Source organism: Myripristis murdjan, chromosome 6 (assembly GCF_902150065.1).
Source record: "Myripristis murdjan chromosome 6, fMyrMur1.1, whole genome shotgun sequence".
NCBI lineage: Eukaryota > Metazoa > Chordata > Actinopteri > Holocentriformes > Holocentridae > Myripristis > Myripristis murdjan.
Genome location: NC_043985.1, coordinates 18,951,156 through 18,974,966, shown reverse-complemented (window position 1 = coordinate 18,974,966; position 23,811 = coordinate 18,951,156). Strand labels below are relative to the sequence as shown.

General features: G+C 44.1%; 1 protein-coding gene across 1 annotated transcript in view; it reads left to right on the top strand.

Annotated features, from left to right (window-relative positions):
* otud7a (OTU deubiquitinase 7A) overlaps positions 1–18,705 on the top strand; it is a 37,850-nt gene extending 19,145 nt beyond the window's left edge. The window contains exons 4-13 of the mRNA XM_030054527.1: positions 1,058–1,243; positions 1,377–1,595; positions 3,840–3,941; positions 4,596–4,723; positions 5,241–5,353; positions 8,696–8,823; positions 8,912–9,061; positions 15,000–15,114; positions 15,787–15,871; positions 16,284–18,705. Of these exons, the coding sequence (XP_029910387.1) occupies positions 1,058–1,243; positions 1,377–1,595; positions 3,840–3,941; positions 4,596–4,723; positions 5,241–5,353; positions 8,696–8,823; positions 8,912–9,061; positions 15,000–15,114; positions 15,787–15,871; positions 16,284–17,858 (2,801 nt within the window). The 3' untranslated portion in view covers positions 17,859–18,705. The remainder of the gene's footprint in view (positions 1–1,057; positions 1,244–1,376; positions 1,596–3,839; positions 3,942–4,595; positions 4,724–5,240; positions 5,354–8,695; positions 8,824–8,911; positions 9,062–14,999; positions 15,115–15,786; positions 15,872–16,283) is intronic.
* The last annotated feature ends 5,106 nt before the right edge of the window (positions 18,706–23,811 follow it).

The following is a 23,811-nucleotide window of genomic DNA, read 5'->3' as shown; positions in this document are numbered from 1 at the left end:
CAGAGAACATCTCCACGAACAAAAGGAGCTGCTTTGATTCAAATTCCCATAATGAGAAAACAGGAATCAATTTGGAGTTCAGCGCTGTCACTGTTATTCTGTTGGAAGCTTTAATGTATGTACATAAGTTGGCGGGCAGACGAATATATCAGTGTTGCTTTTGCTGACAGCAGCCATTTCAAATGGAGGAGCGAGTCGGACATTAACAAGGCCTAAACAATGCCTAACATGCTGCATTGATTGAAAGCGAATGTTTAGCAGCCTGTAAAGAGGATGCATTAGGTGCTGAGTGGCTGCGATGTTGAACCCTAAATTGCATTCTCGTATCTGACCAGCCGAAGCACAGTGAGATTCATAAGGCGGAATCAGGTTGTCATTGATTGATTTTCATTGATTGACATGAGTGATGATGACTAGTGGTGCCAGCTGCCGAGACCATTTGTGGAAAACAGGAAGGAGAGAAGACCTCTTCCCCTGTAGATCTCTTCGACGGGGAGACAGACAGTTATTGTATCCTCTCTCACAGACATACTCATATTTCATATTCGCGTACACTGAGTGCGTCTCTGCCCTCTCGATGTTTGTGATGTAGTCGTGGGTGTTAATGTGTGCTTTATGAAGGCTGTTTTGCAGATAGTTCTTGTGGCTTCATAAGGCAGCCCACTGAGTTATAATAAGGCTGAGGCTCCACTCGTGTCTTCTAAACCTGGGAGGGATTTCTGTCAGAGGGATGGCACCCAGAGGAGACAAGTGTGTGTGCGTGTGTGCCTGTAAATGAGTGTGTTGTGACTGTGTGAATGTATGGGTGTGTCTGAGTCTCTGTGTTGCTCCCTCCTGCGCATCAGGATATTGCTGTCACTGTGTTATAGGATCTGTCTTCCCTCACAATTGTAATTTTTTTTGGCGCCGCCCAACCTTTAGTCACCCTGGTCATGACGTAGCACTTTCCCCTCACACAAAAAACACAGCCTTAGTTTATTTTACATGAGCTACATATGTCGTTACAGTAAATTATCATTGGTGTTTATATACCTTTGCATGTGTCTGTGTTCTGCAGGTAAAAACTGGGACCTCAGTGCTGCTCTGAATGACTATGAGGAGCTCAGGCAGGTCCACACTGCCAACCTGCCGCAAGTCTTCAACGAGGGACGCTACTACAAGCAGCTGGAAACACGTGACACACCCACCCATGTCAGCAAGATCGATAGGCCGTGTGCACAGAAGCAGGAGGACAATGCACAAGGTGGCAGGGGCAAACCAGTGTGATATCACCACCAGCAATAGCCTCCGTATTCTTGTATATGTGTTTTTTTGGTTCCGATGGCATCCCATTTATCTTTTTCTATTGTTGTCGTCTCCCTTTTTCTCCCATCTAGAGAAGCGTCTGTCCCGCGGGATCTCGCACGCCAGTTCTGCCATCGTCTCCCTGGCACGGCTACATGTGGCCAGCGAGTGCACCAGCGAGCAGTTCCCTCTTGAGATGCCAATCTACACATTCCAGCTGCCGGACCTCAGCGTCTACAGCGAGGATTTCAGGAGCTTCATAGAGAGAGACCTCATAGAGCAGTCCACTATGATGGCTCTGGAACAGGCTGGTGAGTACAGTGGGTCCCAACCTGGTTTGCAACCACCAGGGGTCCTTGGGACTGTTGCAGGGCTAGGAACAGAGCAATTTCTGTTGTATGATGAATGTTTAGGAGGGTTTTTAGCCATCCAGGCCATGGCAAGCGGCAAATCAAAGGAAACAGCTTTTTATGTCATTTGTTTTGATTCTTTCTTCAGAGGATGAGAAGTAAAACATCTTTAAAATTACATATAAATTTTAGTTGCCTTTCATTTGCTCTTTTTTGACATTTTGATTTATGATACTCCCTGAAAGTTAGAGCAACATGACAATGTAATGTTGACTGTTGCCCGTGACAGACCTTTCCACAGACAGTAATGCAATCTAGTATAATTATCTTACTACTGATTTGTGATACCTAACAGGATCCTATGTGTTTCAGTGTATTCTTTATTTAGAAGACTCTGTCAAGAGTGCAGCAGTAGGCTTGAAGCTTCAGAGAAACACCTGTGAAAGTCAGTAAGAGAGAGGAAGAAATAGAGAGTGAGACTGAGGGTGAAAGTGAGAGTGAGAGCCAAGCGGAGTTGCAGCATCATCTAGAAGCAAGAGCACAACCATTTCAGAGCACCAACAATTACCAAGGGATTCATCTTCGAACAGAAACTTTTAACTCACTGAGAGAAACTAGTTTCAAATGTTTGCGCAGGCTTTTCCATGCAGAGGGTACACAGATCATAAAGGCTTTCACACCTAAATCTGTTTTGATTTTGGAGGAAATATTTGGGGACAGTCACAGAATATTGGGGTCATAAACTATACTGACATCCACAGTGATGTGTTATATAAATACATGAATAGGAGAGAAGTTGCCCTAAAAAAGTCTCATAAATAAAAGTGTACCACGGACTGAGCCAACCAGCCCTGGCACACACAATCTCCAGTGAGAGATTTACAGTTGTAAGAAATGTCAGAGCGCCATGACAAAATGCATCCAGCTGGTCTCCATCAAAAACTGCATGTAAAGACACGGAACTGAGACATCCATGTAAAAATATTGCTGTCATCAAGTTGTAAAATAAAAAGGAAAAACCTGTGAGTTTTTTTTTTTTTTTTTTTTTTTTTTTTGTAAGCCTGATCTAATCGCCTTTGAATCTCAACCGTGTTAGTGCATGTGCCTTGCAGATGTGTCACCATTTACAGGTAATGTTGGTGATTCATGAATGCAACGTCAGTAAACAGACTGGGAATTAACGCCTAGCCATCTTCCCTCAGTGGGGGAAAGATTTACTCATATGTCTAATGCATGGAATAATTAAATGAACAGAGACGGAACAAAAATATCTGCATTTCGAGCGCAACTACACTGAGGCCAAATCATTGAGAGCCTCCTGTGTGTTTACTGTTGTTAAATAAATGATGCACTTAGATCACCCCAGGCTCAGAGCAGTGAGGCTGCATGAAGTAAAGCAGCGTGCAGTGCCCAGGGCTGTGAAGCAGCCCTCTCCTCCTCTGGGACACACTCTGTGGGAGGGAAGTGATGGAGCCAGGCACAGGGGAGGAAAAACTGGAGATACTGTAGGAGGCAAATGGGGGAGGAAGACGTTCACGGCTTCAGAGTTGTTTTTGGGGAGGAGTGCTAAGTGCAGGGTGGGTGCAAGCATATGGGCTGTGCTAATCAATGCCTACAATGTTCAGCTGTTATGGCTCCTATGCGCTGTGGCTAATTGTCTCAATGGGCCATTATTTGTACATGCTCCATATGTGACAGACCGAGTCACATTAGGTTACATTTAAATATAAGCCATTTAAAAGATCACAGGCTACTAGACTGAAATTTAGTGTTTTCTGACAGCCCTTTGAAACCTAAATGAAATTCTCTTAACTTCTGTCTTCTTCAATTTCTTTGAAGCATTTTTTTTGTTAATATATTTTGTAATTTTATATAATTACTGATTTTGTAAATATTTCTGAATGTTTGTCAGAGTCTATGCTTTCCAACCAAAAAATAAATGTAGTTACAATGACAAAAGTGGTGACTTTCACATTTGTTTTTAAAGAAATAAAGGGAATTTTGTGTGCTGGCAATATGTTAGCATTTCAGACAGATAACTCTTTTTCATGATTTATTCTTGTAGCAGACATTTTCCACTATAATAAGTGGTTCCAGACATCTCTATATTATTCTTATTCTTATTCTTATTCTTATTCTTATTCTTATTCTTATTCTTATTCTTATTCTTATTCTTATTCTTATTCTTATTCTTATTATGTGCAGGTCGTCTGAACTGGTGGTCCACCATGTGCACCAGCTGTAAGAAGCTGCTTCCCCTAGCCACCACAGGGGATGGGAACTGCCTGCTGCATGCTGCCTCTTTAGGTGAGCCACTCATATATGTGAAATGTAATATATAACAATAATATTTGATGCATCACAGCAGTCCTTGAGAATAACATTCAAGGATCTGGCTGACGTCAAACAACTGTACACGATGTACCAAAGTCAGTGTCACAGCTGTCTGTTAACAGTGCCACAGCTGCTGATCCAGAGGAGAGGGTGAGAAAGGAGAAGAGAGGGAGTGATGGAAAGGACAGAGGAAGGGAGGGGCGATGGCTGACCTACAGGGAATAGGAGACTGAGACTGTCTGTAGGGTCTGTCTGCAGGGTTTGGGGGTGATAACCCTGTCCAGGGCCAGACTGAGGGAGAAGGTCAACTCCCCTGTGTGAGCAGCGCTGGAGCAGGGGAGACCCAGTGTAATCTGCATTGGCAGACAACTAAGGCCCTTTGATGAGTGATGAAAGGCATTGTTAGACATGAAAGGGAGAGCTGAAGTCATGTCAGAATGATTAATCGACATCCTTATGTATGTTGGTGCAGTCAAGAGTCACAAACACCTGTCTCAGCCTGTGCGTTCATCCAACAAGCTGAGTTTATGTCTTCGATGTTAGACGTGTTATTGCGGTAATGTTGCCATTGTGCCATTGTGGTCGCTCGCATGCGCTAATGGTTGTGTGTGTGTTTGCACTGATCAGGGATGTGGGGCTTCCATGACAGAGATCTAATGTTGAGGAAGTCTCTGTACACCATGATGAAGAGCGGAGCTGAGAGAGCAGCTCTGAAGAGGAGGTGGAGGTGGCAGCAGACCCAGCAGAACAAAGAGGTCAGGAAAGCATTTATCTCACCACGCTGTGCCTCCTACATGTATCACTTCCACTCTCTCACTAATGACACATTATTAAATCCAAATGAGCCGCAAGAGATCGGCCTCTGCTAACCTCTTGTAATACGTGTTGATTTTAGCTTCCTGGGACATGGTGATTATTGCCTCAGATGCTCATTTTCTTCACCCATCTCTCTGTGTCTTTGATACCTACATTAGTAGCAGTGTGAATACGGTCAAATCGTCTGCACTAGCTCTCCCTCTTGATATCCATAGATTAAAGTATTTGCTAATTCTGTTAGAAAATTCTTGTTGCCAAAGATAGGTCAGGGAAAGAGCTGGCCCAGATGCTCATATTTAAAAGTGTCTACATGTGTGGGTGTGCAGAGCTTCAAGAAACAACCTTGTAGATGTAGATTGAAGCACAGAAGTGGAATAGTAATAGGTATTGTGTGGGTGAGCATGAGCACGTGATTGTACCATTTTACTGTATATGTGTGTGTGTGTGTATGTACAGTCAGGGCTGGTGTACACTGAGGAGGAGTGGGAGAGAGAGTGGAATGAGCTGCTAAAGTTGGCCTCCAGTGAACCACGCACTCACCTCAGCAAGAACGGGAACACCAGTGGAGGGTAAGCTGTTCACTACACACATACACGCACACACACACATATTTCCCCTGAAAACCCTGCTACCATTCACACTTTCTGTTTCCAAGACACGGTGCATACATTACATTACATTTACCAGCAAGGTTTACTCAGTAGTCACTGTACGGGATGGAAAACAGAAGGAACCAGAGCTTGAAGGCTAAATGTGCAGCATCACATGTCACGGGACCAATCAGAGAGCTCATTAGTGTGTGTCAGTGCCCCTAAATACATTGGTAAGTCCCCAGGATGTCACTGTGATCAGTATCTTCCGACCAGATGTCTGTTCACCTGCTCACCCCGCATCACACAGCTCTGTGTTACATGCCTCATAATCAGCCAGTGTATATTGATTAAAACACTACAGAAGGCTCGCCATAAAAATAAAAAAAAAAATAAAATAAAAAAAGATCTTTTCATTGAGATGGGTTTGTCAGGAAAACCTATTGCTCCCACTTGGACTGTGGATCTTGTAAATTGTTTCTTTGATTTAATATCATGTCTGAAGCTCACATGTGACACTCTGCCATCTACTGGTTATCGTCAGTATTCATCATTTCTTGTGTAACATTTTACCCTGAGCAGTGATGTGGTTTGAGCTCTAGCAGGTGACGTGCTTCGTGCACTCCCCTGATGCATAAACAAGCGCGTGAGTGGGTTTATCTCAGGCCAGAGAACCAGGTTGGAAACTAACTTTGGTTTCCTCCCCCTACGCACAGAAACCTTGTGGTTCTCTGTGTTTCCATTTCCACTGAAATAAACATACACGCCTGCTCACACACACACACGCTGTGAGCGCTGACTGATCTGGTGGGAAAAAAAACAAAAAGATATTAAACTGAGAAGATGTCAGTTATCTAAACACTGCAGTCAAATGTCTGAAAGGAAATAGAGAGACTCATTAAAGCGTGTGCTGTGGTTTAAAGTGCCATTCAGTCTCAGGAAGTTTTTAGTAGTGGTATCATCAAAAGTCTTATAGATTCTTGTCAGGGATTATTGCGATTAAGTTAAATGTGCAGTCTCTATTTTCTAACCTCATTACACAACCTGGCAAAAACATTTTGGCTGATTTCATTGTCTGACAGTAACACACTGCTCTGACATTGTCTTTCCTTATTAATGCACACTGTATGCACAAACCTTTTCAACGGCATCATCTCTATGATTAAAAATAGTCCATTAAGGATTATAATTTACTCATTTAGTCGGGAGGTTTTAACCTCTCATTGAGTTTGACAGTAATCAGGTTAGGGATGTTTGATGGTCCTAGTATGAGATGAGCCCCTAAATAGGATGAGTGGGATCCACATATTAAGAGGCTCTTCATTAGCGTGAATTTGGCAGCGTGACTGTTTGTGTGGTCGACAACTTAATTGTTGCGCATCCCCTGGTCCCCTGGTGGTTGCATGCCTGAGAGCTCAGTCTCTGCTCTGCTTTTCTGTCCGTCGCCAGCTCTGCCCCTCTGTCTCTCTCTCTTTCTCTTTCTCTTTCTCTTTCTCTCTCTCTCTCTCTCTCTCTCTCTCTCTCTCTCTCTGTCTCTCTCTCTCTTTTCCTATCAGACTTTGCACATTTACTGTTATAGGAGGCTCGAGGGCAGTGCTCACAACAGATCCAAGCTGATCAGATTCAATTACGCAGCAACGAGACTGACGGATATCAACAAATAATAATATTATTGTGGCTATCGTTGCTGTGATTCCTGTGTGTATAATTCAGACAAAACTAGGCAAGCCCACTTGAAGCTGGACTGCCACTGCAGCTTGAATCACTGAGACAGTTTTCTACTCTGCTATTTCACGTTGCTAGAGTACATTTTTACTGCAGTTCTGTCAGCGCCCTGCAGTAAAGTAGAGCCCATCAGCAGTCATTGCGTGCAGTCCAGGGAGCACGGAGCGTCTTCCTCCGGTTCTCAGGACCTGAGGTCTTTTGGAGCTTTTCAATTTGGACTGTGATAATGCTGTTTTTAGCAAGTGTGTGTTTGGCTTGGTTCTCCCTTCAATGCACCCCAATCAGCTATCGAGCTTGCCTTAACTACAAATAAACAACCATGGTTCAAGATACAAAACCACAATACATTTGTGGTAATTACGGCTGCTGATAAAGCTGTAAATTCTGTCATTCATAACTGAATACATCCCTACATACAAGCAAACATGCTCACCAAACAATAAACTTGATGAAAATGTAACTTAAACCTTGTGTGTCCAGTTAGCTATCCAAATGTCAGCGATGGACCGACGGAATCGGTTAGCGAAATCCAGTATTCTTGGCTGGCTCTGCAATAGGCAAACTAAACTTGGCCCACTAAACATACATACAAACATCAGCATATGCGACATGTTTCAAGTCAGTTCTCCTTAGGCAGCATGTAATCCAATCTTGTGCAAAATTAAATTAGCATGTCCATACATCCATACAGCCATTCCATTCATAAACGTGATATCTTGGGAACACCTTGAGGGAATTTCTTCACAAACCTCCACTTGGATTCAAGATGAACCGATTCGATTTTGGAGGTTAAATGTCAAAGACGCTGTGACCTCACATCTATCCTGTTCTTGTGAATGTAATATGTCAGGAATACCTTGAGTGAATTTATTAAAATTTGGCACAAACGTCCTTTTGGACTCAATCAGAATGTGGTGGTCACAGGTCAAGGTCACCGTGGCCTCACAAAACATATTTTTGGCCATAACTCAAGAATTACATGTGCTAATTGTGACAAAGTTTAACACACATTTCTGAAGGGATAAAATTATGAAGCGATGACATTTTATATCCCAAAGGTCAACTTTGCCGTGGCATCATAATGTTCTGCAAAAACACTTTTATAGCCCGTATTCAACACCATAACTCAGCGTTTTATCTGCACCTCCTCTCCCTGCATGACAACCAGGACAGGGGGCTTACTGTTCCTCTGGTTGTCCACCACAAACTCATCGGTTTTCTCGATACTGAGCTTCAGGTGATTATCATGGCACCAAGTGACCAAGCTCTCTATCAGTCCTCAGTAATGCTCTGTAAAAACAGTCTCTAAGTGAAGACAGCATGTTTCTCACTGGAAATTATTCACTGGAATAACTTCCACTTGGACAAAAATACCTTTTACCAAATTTCTTCAAAGTCTTCACTACACTACACTAAATACTATATAATTCTGGACAGACATGGATGTAAACTGCAACTTGACTGGCTGGCAGATGAGGTGGTATTTCTGGTTTGCAAGATGCTTCCATTCTCCTCTTCATTTATTTAGGTTCTATACCATTTGGGCCAGTTTTAAAGCCCACCCTACCCAACAGTGTTGTGTGTTGTTTTCTGCAGGGTGGATAACTCCGAGGACCCGGTCTATGAGAGTCTGGAGGAGTTCCATGTGTTTGTGCTGGCCCATGTGTTGCGCAGGCCAATTGTCGTGGTGGCTGACACTATGCTCAGAGACTCGGGAGGAGAAGGTAGTCTGCAACTTGTCAACACTTCTCTACATGCACAGGATCTCATGAGTAATTGGCAGAGAGTAATGATGTTAAACCTGCATTGCAGCGTTTGCTCCCATCCCGTTTGGAGGGCTTTATCTGCCACTGGAGGTGCCTCCAAGTCGCTGCCACTGCTCCCCACTGGTCTTGGCCTATGACCAGGCTCACTTCTCCGCCCTGGTGTCCATGGAGCAGAGAGACCAGCAGCGTGAGCAAGGTAACCGGCCGTCGATCATCACAGATCCAGAAGCCACTAGTCACATGTAATTTTGACAGAGAAAACAGATTTGATTTGAATTCTTGCAATAGGTAGCTCTTGTTGACCAGCTCTTAAAGGTGCAGGCACATTATGCATTTACCTGAGGACCATTTAGACTCAGCTGACATTATGTGGAATTAACACTTAATTTATCCGTCAGGCTTATGATGTGAACTATGTAGACTCAACAAATTATCAAATCACATGTTTCTTGCACTTTTTTGTCAGTTCAGTCTTAATGGGCCTCACTTAAATTAACTCCCAGCAGTTTTGTATAGTGCACCTTAAAAAATTCCAAAACTTCAGCTGCAGGGTTTGTGCAGCTGCAGTGTTTGTCTCCAAACCCTGCAGCTGATCAGCCACTGTAATATGCAATAGTCAGGCAGTTTCATTCTTTGCTTTGAACTTAGTGGGTAGATTGCAAGAAAGGGAGAGTGCCTGCCTGTCCTGCTACAGGTGAATAATGTATGAGACAGCAGTCTAATTACCTGTGATCCATTATTAAAACAGCAGGATCCAGGGAGTGGCTGACAGAGAGAGAAAGTGGACAGTGGGTCTCTTCAGGCATCTTGACTTAGCAACACTGACCAAAAGTGCAAGCCTGGATGTAGGGCTGGGTGATGTGGACACGATCAAACATTACAGTATCTTTGATCACGCACTTTGTGACAATATTGTCAGGATGACTGTTGGTGCTTTAGATATTTACACACAAGAGATTTTTGATAAACAGTCATTGGTAATGAGGATTTAATGACCAAACAGGTGAAGGTAAATAACCGAACAGCTAGAACAGACTAATCAATTCATAAAATTGCATCCCTTTACTGTAATGCAGCCTCTAAAACCAGGAAAAGACAGCACTTATGCTACGTCTTAATGTTACGGTTTGTTTTCTCTCTGAAATAACACTAAAGCTTTTTTCTGGTTCACAACATGTCCAGCTATATTTTGATGCATTTGCCTCTTCGGTAATAATTTGAGTTATGAAGATTTATAGAGCATATTGACTTTCTGTTAATGCTATGGAGAGTGACGTGATTTTCTGCGGTGCTGAGTGATTCAATTCTTGCCTATTCACATTCTAACTTTCCCACTCTGGATACATTGCTCATGCTCGAGGTCAGAGTAATCCTCACAAGGAGTTCCTTGAAATGGCAAATAGAGTGGATCTCCTTGACAACCAGCCTCAGTAGTCACAGCACTCCTCTGTATCTGCCTCAGTGGGTGGAACACACTTGTCATTTGCGTGGGCAGCTGGCCAACTCTCTCTCTCTCTCTTTCTCTCTCACTCTCTCTCTCTCTCTCTCTCTCTCTTTCTCTCTCTCTCTCTCTCTCACACACACTCACACACACACACAGAAAGACTTCCGCAAACTCCCCTGCTTCTTCTCTTCATCTTCCTCCCCCCTCTCTCCCTCTCTGTCTTGCTCTGTCTCTCATTTGCTTTTCTTGGTTTGTGTGTCTATGTAAGGTCCTATTCTGGGCCTATAGACACCAACCTAGTCATTAAGGCATGGTACAACCAGTGCAGTCTCAACAACGCAGCAGACTAGCAGACAGACGTGATTACTAACCTGCCATCCCTGCCCCGAAGTCATTCTCTACAAAGCCAGCACATCAAAGCCAAACCATTTCATAGCCCATAATTGTCCTTTGGGTGTTTTACAATAATGTAGGGTATTCCCCTTTTGTCCAGCAGATGGTGCGTATGTCCAGAGAACCCACAGTAGCTTGATCACATACTCGGTGCATGACCGAACATAGCCACTCTGGTACAAGGTATCCTATGATAGGATCAGAGTGCATTTTGTCCGCAGTCACGCTCCAGGAAGTTATCAAAATGCATTATGCTTAGCTCAGTGCATTTATATATCACATGATGAATGGTAATACCCAGCAAACATACAGAAGTAGCCACTGCCCCCGTTCAGTTTCTCTGCATTCCCATGGAAGTAAACGGTGTAGTTTCATGTTTGTGCACAGTGGTCACTGTCTGTTTGTATCACTCCTGTGTTTCAGGGTTACTGTTGCCATGTTGAAAACACCCCTCACCTGGACTCTGTTTAGGACACCAGGTCCTGATACAGATTTGCCTCGCCTCTGAACAGGTGCTAGACAGACAGAAAGGCACAGGGCTGGACAGACAGGCCTGATCTGCCACAGCCAATTAGGTCAGAGTTGCCCCAGCCAGCCCCTCAGCCCTCACCACATCACCACATATGGGCAGGGTCCTGGGGCTGCGGGGGCCCCACCAAACCAACGCTCTTTCCTTCCCTCCACAAGAGGAGACGTGCCTCTTTCACAGTCCGGCCACTGTGTGCGAGTCTCAGGTGGAGGGTTGCTCTCAGTTTCCCCCAAGCCAGCGAAGAGCATCAGAGGGGCCGCTGGCCTGTGTATGTTCAGGTGCCAGTGGCGGGGCTGGAATACTGGCTCTTTCTTCACTTCTGTCTATGGAAGATTATAGTGGAGTCCCTCCCAGTAACCTGAGTCTAAATCACACTGACACATCACGCCACTGCCCCTTTTATGGCCTGCTTGCATGGCTGCTGGGGCTGTATAGTGGTTAGAGGTAACCAACAGGGCCCAGGGGTTATTGCAAAGGACAAGGGCTTTATATATTTCATGTTTTTTGCTTTTTGAACACCCAGAAGAGCAGTTAAGTCTTATTTATTTATTTTTTTTTTTAGCCCTGAATACTGTACACAGGTATGTTGTCTGTCAGCCAATTGCTGCTCACCTACTGTGTGATAATGACTGGCTGCTCAGTAAATGCCGCTGGCCATGCCTATTACCAGCTTGTTTTTGCTCCTGTGGTTAAGCGACATATTAGTGGAGCTGGCCCTTTGGAAAACTCCAGAGCTATTTCAAGGTCTGGTCCAGTATCAAAAGATTTCCAGGTTTTCTTTGGCATCTCATCATCAACTCTCTAACTCTCGTTTCAGTGTAGTAAATGGTTGTTTTTGCATAAAGACCACCTACATAACTGTGTGGTATGGCCATCCTGTGCTGGCAAGGTTTCACCGCTCATGCGTCTTGCTCTCTAGGCTGTCAGTATGATTATGTCAATATGGTAATCAGATAAAAAACATTTTTGTTGTGGTTTTATGTGTTTCTCAAAATGTGATGCTCTTCTAATTACCACCATGTTTCCGCTGTTAAAATATGCGTGGCAAAAAAACTTGGCTTGTTTATATGCATGACAGCTGTTTACTGTGGTGAATTGGGCCCTTTAAATCTGCAGCTGTGCAGAGTGGTCAGAGAAAGTCAGGAATTCAAATTTGTGCATTTTCCAGACAGTACAAATTGTTCTTGAATAGCAATACAGAGGAAAAATTGGCTCAGAGTGGTTGGTGTGTGCAGAGGTTGTAATGTATGACTTTGTCCTCTAAAGGGAGTAAACTAAAGAGAATCGATAATCTGCTCTCCTGTTTTCATGAAATGAGGCATGGCACACTTGAGATACTCGCTTTATGTCAACTATGAAAAAACACACATGAAAGATATTTATGTCCAGTCAGGGCCTGTCAATAAATAAATAGAACTGTTTTCCACCTTATTTCCAACAGCTGTTTCCTTCTAGGTTACACCCAAGCTTGTCCCCCTCTCTCTCTCTTTCTACATCACCCCGAATCAAAGCTGCACAGTGTGCAAGGCGAGGTGAGCTAGCAGCTATGTTGCTGAGTACACAGCTCGCATTCCACAGAGGGCTATGATGTCATCCATGCATATGCTATGGGAATCGGTCGTTCAAGGACAGCAGAACAAAGCTGCCAACAGGGATAGTAAATACATTACAGCACACTTCACTCCCCTAGAGCGCAATTGGCAGTGTTAGACTATGGAACTGGACCAAACCCAAATGGGAACAACAGCACACACAGCACTTTGGAATGGCGAGAAGGGAGGACAGCTGCATCGTGGGAGCCAGGATGCAACCCCATAGACCTCAGCTGCCCGCTGCATGACCCGAGTGGGAACTGAGTGGGATGTGGCTCGCTGTCCTCTGAATCTGTTCATGTGTTCATGCATATGACTGAATTTTTTTTTTTTTTTTTTGAAGTGTTCTAAGGAAGATATTTCTTTAAGGAGATCTACCACTCCACCTATTTTTCCCAGGATTTCAGCATCGGCATGCCAGTACCTCCATGTGTCTTTGGCAGCCCTGTCTGACTCTGTAGCCAGGCTCTGCTAAAGTGGCACCACCAGTGAAACCTTTTTTAGATGCTTGGTGTGAAGTGCATTTTAATTTCCTGGTATGACACAAGATCTGATTTCCAGACTAGCGCAATTCATCACAGCGCTATTGGTGATGTATTTGCTGCACTGATGGTATGGAATCTGTTATAGCCCAGCATGCAGTGGCGTCATATAGGAATAAGTGAGGACATCAACAGAGAGGGCAGACAAGTCTGGGTGTAACTGAATTGACTTTCTGTGGGGGAAAAGGAAGGCTTCAGTGTGATATATCATTACTATCTTTGTCCCACCCTGAGCATGCACAATCATGCACTACACAGTACACACACACACACACAAAAGTTAAAGCACACACAGAGACATGAGAAAGAATGAGTGAGGATTTGACTTGCAGTTTCATCAGTGGCACAGGAGGGGCCGTTGCTGCCGGTGTATCTCTCTCTATGAAGCCTGCAGAGCAAAGCTGGCTATTGGCAGTGAAAGGATTGATGAGGCGGGGAGGAGACTGTATGTTCCATCTGGGACTGACAGTGAAGGCTGGAATGTCCTGGGCCTGAACAGCCTGTTTCTCTCTGCTGTCATGTGGACAACAGCCCCCACAGTACATAGCCTGAAGAGAGCTGTCAGGTGGGCCAGTGGGGTCCAGCACCTCCTCGCTCTCGGCTTTAGACACGGACATGCACTCACTCACTCACTCACTCATATACAGTCAGAGTATGCACACACACACGCCTCCCACGAGAGGAAGCATGGGTGGGTGTCTGTTTTATGTTCTCCGTCCAGTGATTAATGTTGAAAAACCTCTTCCTGCTTGTGAGAAGTGAGATCATATCAGCAGAAAATGAATGAAATTATTTCAGTGCTCCTGCTCACACACTACACTGCTGCCTGGTGATTGCACTGTATTACTCAAGCAAATCATCACGTACAGCACAGTCCCGATCAGTAGTAGGTGATAGAACCACTCAGTGCCTCTTCAATCTAAGCAGCGGTGTCGTCATGCCAATCTCCCACCACTCCTGCTTGTGGTATTGGTGCATCCATATCAGCATACCAAGCCTTTCCAAGCCCCTGCTTACAAACTGGGTCACCAGACTTCTTATAAACCGTATGTTAAAATATGGAAAGAGTGTCTACACCAGGCTAGACAGGCTGGTGCTGTGGCCTTGGTAAACAGGACAGGGACTGGCTCTGTTGTGACATAAATAACAAATTAAAAGATTTAAAAGGCTAGGTTTGATATTTTTCAGCCAAGGCTGCATTAAAATGTTGACATTAAATTGACATTAAATGTCATTTATAACAATACGTTCTTGTCACTAAAGCTAGTGCTGAGTTTGTGCTATGTGTGGTTATAAATGATGGGCATCAACATTTTAACACAGTCTGGATTGAAAAATACTAAGCCTACCCTCAGAGAGTCATGGCTGAATGTCTTGGGTGACACTCATTGGTCATGGTCAGTTTTCTGTGTAAAAGATAGATGTCACTAGATAGAATGCGCCCACACATTATCCTCATATAACATGCCAACAGGCATCATCAATGAGTGATGTGTTATATATCCCCAGTATTTTAGTGTCATCACGGTGTCAGGTTATCTCCGACACCATGATGGCCTTGTGTGCACGGGCAGTTTGTACTGCAGTGATGAGGCTTGACCAGACTAACATGTTGATAATCTCATCTCTTCCAGCTGTTATCCCTCTGACCGACTCGGAGCACAAGCTGCTGGCACTCCATTTTGCTGTGGACCCTGGGAGGGACTGGGAGTGGGGAAGGGATGACAATGACAACGCCAAGCTCGCCAAGTAAGGCTTGCATCATATCTCAGGGAGTAGAGACTACATGGTACAGAGGTAGTGATGCCGTGCACCAAAGCAGTCCCACATAAAGAGTGAGAAAGTGCTCTATGTGGGGGATTTAGCTCCGATTATGGGCTCCAGGCTCTCAGGTCACTTCAAAGAGCGAGCAGAGAACAAATTGTGAGTCACGTCAGTCATCCATAGGGTTTCCCAGGAATGGGCTCGCTAAAGCAGCAACACTCTCACCGGATTGGCCCCTGGGTTTAGAAATGAGTTTATGTAAGGGTGTCTGATTCACATTCCTGCCAGTCAGGGGGTTAGCTTATCCTTGAACAGGCTGCAGTATGAACAGTTCATATGTAAAGCATTTTGAACCCAACATATACATACGTACATGCATGCGCGCGCGCGTGTGTGTGTGTGTGTGTGTGTGTGTGTGTGTCTGTGTGTGTGTGGATAGATAGATAGATAGATAGATGTAAAAGGTAGAATCAAGAAAATTAAGATAAGATTTAATAAGATACTCAATAGATATATTCACTGTGTACCTATACCCAGAGTCACTTATGCCATGAGGATTTGGTTAAAACATTTGTCAAATGTCATGTCTGTTGGAAATGGTTACAGGATGATCATAAAACTACTTGTTGTTAACCATGGATGAATATTATCCTGCAGTCTCATCCTGTCTCTGGAGGCCAAGCTCAATCTGCTGCACAACTACATGAATGTAACATGGATCCGAATTCCATCTGAAACAAGGGTAACTTTTTAGGCACACATGTGTCATGTTTGTCATGGTTAATCTAGCTCAGTATGGATACTCCACTCCAGATGTTCATGATATCATTCACTGCCATAAATTTGGTTTTATTGTCAGTGTCAGAATGCAGCTACACAGTAAATCATACACTTGTTTATGAGTGCTGATAAGAAACAGAGTTCAAGCAGGACGTGAGGGTCTGTCTGAGTGTTTGTTGTTAACTGATCTGAACTATTTAAGGAATTCATGAGAGCTCTTCACTCATAAACTAATAATATAATATAAATTTTTGAACTGTATATTCCATAATATGATGTGAAAATGTAACTGAGAAGCTATTGTTTATATAATATTCAATATTTGTTTACGCAACGTCTGTGTGTGTGTGTGTGTGTGTGTGTGTGTCCTGCAGGCTCCCCTGGCTCAGCCAGAGTCTCCCACAGCCTCTGCAGGTGAGGATGTCCAGTCTCTAGCTGAGTCCATGGACTCTGACCGTGAGTCTGTCGGCAGCAACTCCAACGTCAACACTGGCAAGCCCTGCAAAGAGAAGGACAAAGACAAGCAGCGCAAGGACAAAGACAAGAACCGGGCTGATTCTGTGGCCAACAAGCTCGGTAGCTTCAGCAAAACCTTGGGAATCAAGTTGAAGAAAAACATGGGAGGTCTGGGTGGCCTTGTGCACGGCAAAATGAACAAATCCACCTCTGGCTCAGGTCGTACCGGGGAGAACGGAGGGGAGAAGGTGAAGAAGAAGGAGTCTAAGACGACCAAAGGAAGCAAGGAGGAGTCAGGCCAGTCGGCCAGCTCCACCTCTTCTGAGAAGGCCACCAGCCCCTCCCCTACAGACAGAGACAGGCCCTCGAGCTCCTCCCCCACTGAAAGGCAGGACAGTGCTGGGAGAGTCTCAGGGGACAAGAGCCTGGATAACTGGAAATACAGCACTGATGTCAAGCTCAGCCTCAACATCCTGCGGGCTGCCATGCAGGGGGAGCGCAAGTTCATTTTTGCAGGCCTCCTCCTCACTAGCCATCGACATCAGTTCCATGAGGAGATGATCAGCTACTACCTGACCAGCGCCCAGGAACGCTTCAGCCAGGAGCAGGAGCAGAAGAGGAGGGAGGCTGAGAAGAAGCCGCCCATCACAAACGAGGCAGTCACAAAGAAACCAGAACATGACAGTGTCTTCCATAGGGAGAGGTCGGACAGCTCGCCCCCAGAGAGCTGCTCTCCAGTGCTTCCCCACCACACCCACACTTACAACCACAGCCACAGCTCACAGCCCCCGCCAGGCCTCAAGATGCAGGGCAGGAACAGCCCTACTCCTGCAGCCCCCCTTGCCTCAGTCCCTGTCGCACCTCCCACCCCACCCACAGCCACCCACCACACCTCTCACCCAGCCCCAGCCCCTGCGCCTTACTCCTCTCCCAGTATTGGTGCTAAGCGACCCGGGCCCGTCCCTGTGTCTGCCCACTACAGCCATACACCGCCCATCCAGAGGCACAGCGTGATTCACTTACGAGATGTCAACGTGCAATCCTCCAGCTTCCAGGACGACCCGCATAAGCCTGTGGTGGGCACCCTAAAGACGTGTGCCACCTATCCCCAGCAGAACCGCTCCCTCTCATCGCAGAGTTACAGCCCTGCTCGCATGTCAGGGGTCCGCACTGTTAACACCATCGACACCCTCTCCTACAACATGCCCGGGGAACACAAATCCCACACCTACACCAATGGATTCGATGCAGGACACATTCAGGACTGCCTGGAGTTTGCAGACGAGGACCCCTCGGCTCACACCTGGCTCAACCAAGACAAAACCAAAGGGCGGAGCTCTGGAGGCCCTTTGTACTGCTTTCAGCAGCGTCGCTGCAAGAGGGAGAACTGCTCCTTCTATGGCCGGCCAGAGACAGACAACTACTGCTCCTACTGTTACAGAGAGGAGCTGAAACGCAGGGAGAGGGAGAACAAAGTGCACAGGCCTGCATAGCCACCATCGCCACTTCAGCTGGTCCAGACTAAGGCCACAGGAGACTAAAGAAACAACACCATCTGCACTCTGCATTTAGCATAACATAATGGCATACATTTTCCTACTCTGTTTAAGAATGCTCTTCTTGTATCCCTGTCACCCCTCCCTTGTTAGTAAAAAATACTACTTTACGATGGGGGAAGCAGAACTTGAAACAGTGAGCAGCTTTGGCCAGACTTTGTGCTATTTTTGTGTTTTCTGTCTCATTGAATTTAGTCTTTTACTTGTTTTAGAGTAAAAGTCATCTCTTCATGTTCTAGGTTTTTTTCTGTATGTAAGGGAAAGTCCTGTATTTTTCATAGTACAAAAGATCTGTGTCTCATTTGGGTGGAATATTTTGGCTATTTTAATCAGTTTGAATGCAATACTTCTGCTTAGTTCTTCAAAACGTATTTGTGGGAAAAATTGTAGTTGTTTTGCAATCAAAAGAAATACAACGGGAGGTAAATACTAAACTTAAAAGCAATAATTTGGTGATTTTTGTTACACCCTCTCCCAATTTTGTCTATGCACCATTAATAGTTACTGTACGTTAACTGTGTCTTGTATATTGTAAAGAATTGTCACAGTGTGTTTTGTAAAAGAATTTGAAGTGCAGGAATAAAACTGAGTCAACCTTATGGATTATGCCGAATTAGGATTTAATGTAAGCTATCACGCTTGTAAAACATACCTTTGATCTTACCATGGTGCAAGGGTCTGGTGTGTCAGAATTTGAGTCAAAATGTTGTGTAAGATACGCAAATTCTTACCCTTAGTCAAACTGCTAAATATCACAAGCACTGCCAAACCGGCTTCTCTAAAAAAAATTAACCATCAGCAGTTTAAAATTGCAAAATGTACATTATGTGCCAAACACTGAGTAATATGCATGGGATGAACTGCTTCTCAGATATGCAGTGTTCATGGTGTGTGTTCTCTGTTAACTACCCTGTTGGTAACTGTATTAGGTGAGAAGAATTGTGGGCTGTGAGAGCAGGCCAGCGCCTGTCTGTCTGAAGTGTAATTATGTGTCTCTACCCCACACACAACATTGTGTGCAATCATGCTATTAGCACTATGTGGTGACCTAAAGTATAGATGTGTCACCGGTCCAACGTGAGATTGTCTGTTCTTCTTACATATCTAGAGGCTATTTAAAAAAAGCACCTGCTGCTATAAGAGCACCTCAAGCCTTTGTGATCATCAGTGCTTTAACCAATCAGTGGGTTTCAAACCCCGGGCCTCCAAGTGCTTTCTGCTCATTCGACATGACTACTGTAAAGAAGCAGTGTTTGTGTTGCTGTTTGTTCTGGTGATGCTTGGATAATAATATGCCACGCTGTCCTTAACTGAGTGTGTCCTGGCCAAGGATGTCCACTGCTCCCTCGGTTCGCTTCTGTCTTTCTACTCCACACACTGCAGTGTTCCTCCTCCTCGTTTCTATGTGACCAGTTCATGGACTCTCACCATGTTAGGACTGTAAGATATGATTTTGTATTCCTTTGAGAGTTTTACACTACTTTAAATTATTAATTTGCACATTAGGTACAGATGTAAATATGGGGAAAAAAATAGTTTATTGTTACAAATATGATGTGTCTGTGTCGTTTTTTTCTGCATGGAGGCATAGTAAGGGAAAATGTAGAGATTATCATTTGAACACTCATTTTTAACACTCATTTTTAACCAGTGCTGTAGTGCATAGGGCTTTAGAAGGGAAGCATTGGGGAAGCATGAAAGTGAGGCAAGTAAATAAACCTGTATTTATAAAGTGCCTTTCCAAACACAAGTCACAAGGCGCTGTACACCAATAAAATGCAAAAGAGCAAAACAGAATATATAAAAAAAAGAATGATGTACAATAAAAACCTAGCTAAAAAGGTGCTTTACCATGATTTAAAAAAAAAAATATATATATATATATATATATATATATATATATATATATATATATATATATATATATATATATATACTTTAATTGCTCAAGTGGATGGCCTATAAAAAAATTTTTAAACTCAAAATAGACAGCAGACCTAATACAGGAGGACTGATTGGACCAACGACATCACAGCTGGTTAAGTTGGTAGATTTTTTAGTGCAATATATATTTAATACTACGACTACTACTAATAATAATTATAATAATACTAATAAGGCCCATACGAAGTTCACACATGGCTGAAAGCACCATATTATTGTACTATTGTTCGACATACAACACACGCTGAGGAGTATTGCTTGAGCAGTCCCAGTTTTGCTGGCAGCTGTAATCGGCAGTCATACTTACCCAACATCCATGAGCCGCCATCCAAATTTTTAGAGGAGGTTAGCTGCAGCAGTTGTTATGATAGTCAGAATAAATGGGGAAGGTAATTAATTTGGGGTTCTGTTTTTAGAAAAAAGCAAAGAAAAATGGAATGAGAGGAAAATTCCCACCAAAATTGGTCTGAGGTTATGGAGTTGAGATCGTTAGGACTCAACTGCCAAGTAGGGCAGCATTCCAGAGCTGAAACCCTGCCTCTTTCCTCCAGAGACTCTTGTACGTTTTGCGAGAGGATTGCTGCTACTCAGTGGAACAAGCCTGCAAAAAGCAGCATAACATCTGCAAGTGTATTCATGTCAAGTATCCTATCTATCCCAGTCTGGTTGAAATCTTGTGAAGGCTTGCTGGATGTGGGTGTGTGTCATGCATCGAGACAAACATAGTGTCAAGCACCACATCAAAGGAAATCAGAGGATATTAGGTGAATTCAAGGAAAGGTGTGATCTCCTCTCAGCCATCACAAACATGGATGAATTTAATTACAGCTTAATTCTCACAGACAGAGGCAAGGAGCAGCCTGAGAAACACCAAAACATCTCTTATGTCAAATGTTGTGTGTTTTAACCCAAAAGCTTCCAGTCCAGCTATCATATAAAATCTTCTTATATCCAAAAAATATCAAGGATTCAGAAAAACAGACTTCTTGTGAGATTGGCAACCATGCATTTTTGAAGTTATACAACTGGTTTTGAAAAGGTCTCAAGGTTTGTAAGATTTTCTCACCCACGGCAGAAAAAGCAGTCATTCACCACAATTGTGATGTGTTTGCTGAGAGTCCTTTCATTCTGAAAAGGCTGAGGAGAAAATCAGTCCACTTAGCTGACAGTATATGCCATAGTGCAGTGTATGTGAGCCTAGACTCAGACCATCAAATCAATCCCAGCACTGTCTGTCAGCATTCTCAAATGACCTAATTTAGTGCTTATATTGTATGTATGAACCTCTAATGCAGCACAAACCTCCAGGTCTGTGGTCGTTTTCTTTAAAAAAAAAAAAAATAAATAAATAAAAAATCTGGGTCACACCAATTAGTCAAGGTTATGAATCTCTGAGAGAATTCAAAGAATGGAAATGAAGTTTTTGCTTTTTTCAAGTTTGTACAGTACATAAGACTAGCAAGCTAGCAGGCATTGTGAGTTGGTGGAGTGCGACTGAGGAGAAGGTTGCTCTGTGGGCAGCAGCCTGTGATGTGTGGGATGAGTTGCATGCTTCTGAGTGGAGTCTCGTGACTGGGCTGGTAGTGAGGGCAGTGTGGGTTACAGTCAATTCTCCAATTGTTTCTCCATGCTCCAGGTCATGGCCGTGAGCTGTGGCTGCTAATCATATGGAATGATTTGTTTAACTTTTGGAGAACTGACATTCAGGCTGGATTGCACTCTCAAATTCACAGAGATGATTAATGTTTCTCACATGTTTGCATGTGAAGACCTCTCTCCTCAGTAATATATACCAACTCCTTGTACCCTCCCTGTTCCATAACAAGTGTTGAATGAGACACAGAGAATGAGACATTGTCTTCCCAGTTCTTTGGATCCCCTTTTCTTAGAATTTCCTTTGAATTTGCATGAGGGCCCTCCCTGCTGTTCAAAGCAACAAAGAGCTCTATCAGGCATACAGCAGTCTTTTGGCAGGCCTCTCATCCTCTCAAAGAGGAGACAGCACAGACTCCATGTTGCCAAATGCATTGAAGTAATTTCTAAACCAAGGCACTTATTAAAAAAACACCAGGATGGTTCTAAACTGATTTTTATTTTCCTTTCATATGCATCTGTCTGCTTTCTCACACAATCAGAACCCATCAGAGTCCTTAACACAACAGAGTAGTTCATAAATATTGATTTTTATGTTAAGCAGTTGTCTCATCAAGATGTTGAAATTAAAGCACGGAACAATCACGCATTTGCATGTGTATAAATTGAATATCTTAGATCCTACTTACACTGTACTCACCGCAACCCCAATTAGTTATCGCCTAAATTGTGTGTTATTGACAGCATTTACAATACTGTTCCTGTCTTTGATGCCTCTGCTGCAGAGAGTGGTAACGCCAAACTACTCTCTCTCCCCCCACCTCCCATAGATAAGCCTTGTTCTCAGCCAGTGCCAGCCTCCAATATCTGAGCTCATCCCACCCCCACCACAGGAGTTAGCGCCAGCCCTGCCATGCACTGCACTCAGGAGTGGGTGGCATCACATGGCCCTTCAGCCTGCCTTCTGGGGCTTGGCATGGAGGAAGAGGGAGGTATACACATGGGCCTCTGTGTGAATAGGACCGATGCTGCTACTGACCCCCCACCTCCTCCCTTTCTGTGCCTTAATTCCACTATGAGTCAGTCTCAAGCCAGTAGTGCCCACACACCATGATGGAGTGCAGACCCTTTTGAGTCCACAGAGTCTCCCACGCAGAGTTGGAGTGTGTCTGGGTTGGGTACACCCCTCAGCATTGGGTAATACCACCCACCCACACCTCATCCTCATCTAGCTGCATCTCTCTCACATGCATACTGTTCCTCGGATGATGTTATGCATCCAGAATACTCCTCGCTGGTGTTCTCATCAGACTGCAAATACATTTATCAGCCTCTGCTTACAGAATTTTACCTGGAGACAGGGGAACCCAAAATGCTGATAATCCAAAGAAAAAGGTGCAAATGAAGAGATAAATCAGTCAAACTGAAACCTCCTCCTCCCCCACATCCTATCTATAGAGCGATGAGCGATACCAGCAGAGATGTGCTCTCATTCAGAGCTTGTGTAATTATTAGTGCCTTGCCTGTGTAACTCACCACTGAGGAGAAATGTGTCATTCTGAGAATAAAGGCTTGTGACTGAAAGGGAGAAAATATTCTAATCTCACATACCCAGCGAAACCTGAGCACTTTTTTTGCAATTAGGCATGATATGTGTGAATTTTCACAGTCAGTAGTGTGTGATGGGAGTGAAAAACTGTTGCATGGCCAGTGGGTCAATGTTCAAGCCAAGAGAGGATGCATGATTTGTATATTTCAGAGTTGAATTTTGCTAGGCAGCAGCTCCCTGGCACCACTCAAAGCTGAGGACAGCACAAAGTGTCAATTAAAATATAAGGTACCTCGGGCCTTGTGTTACCACACATGAAAAACATGACATATGAAAAGCATAACATTGCTGGAACATTGTGCAGTGTATTAAACGCATTGTGTGCTCTGGCTGCGATGATGGCACACAAAGTTGCATGGTGGTGCCAGGGGCGGCAGCTTGTCTGCTGCTGCAGCATGGTGAGCTGGTGGCACCAACCTGCATGGAGACAGGAGGTGTACAGATTGAGCAGCGAGCACAACAGGCTCCTCGTCAAGAATTTCATTACCCTCTTTCTCTTACATCCTGTTTCACTTCTACATTGCATGATTCATTCTAAGTTGGAAGGACCACGCCTGTGATCTCTGTTGGTGTTGTTTTGGCACACTCAGCCAACAAAGGGATAAAGGCACAGTGTTAGGGAATGTATAGTACAACAAATTCTGATGCAAGGAGAAAGCCCTACATTTCTATGTTAAAATATTATACAGCTTGATTTGAAGTTGAACTTTGCTCTAAACCATATCTTCCTCTAAATGTGCAAGC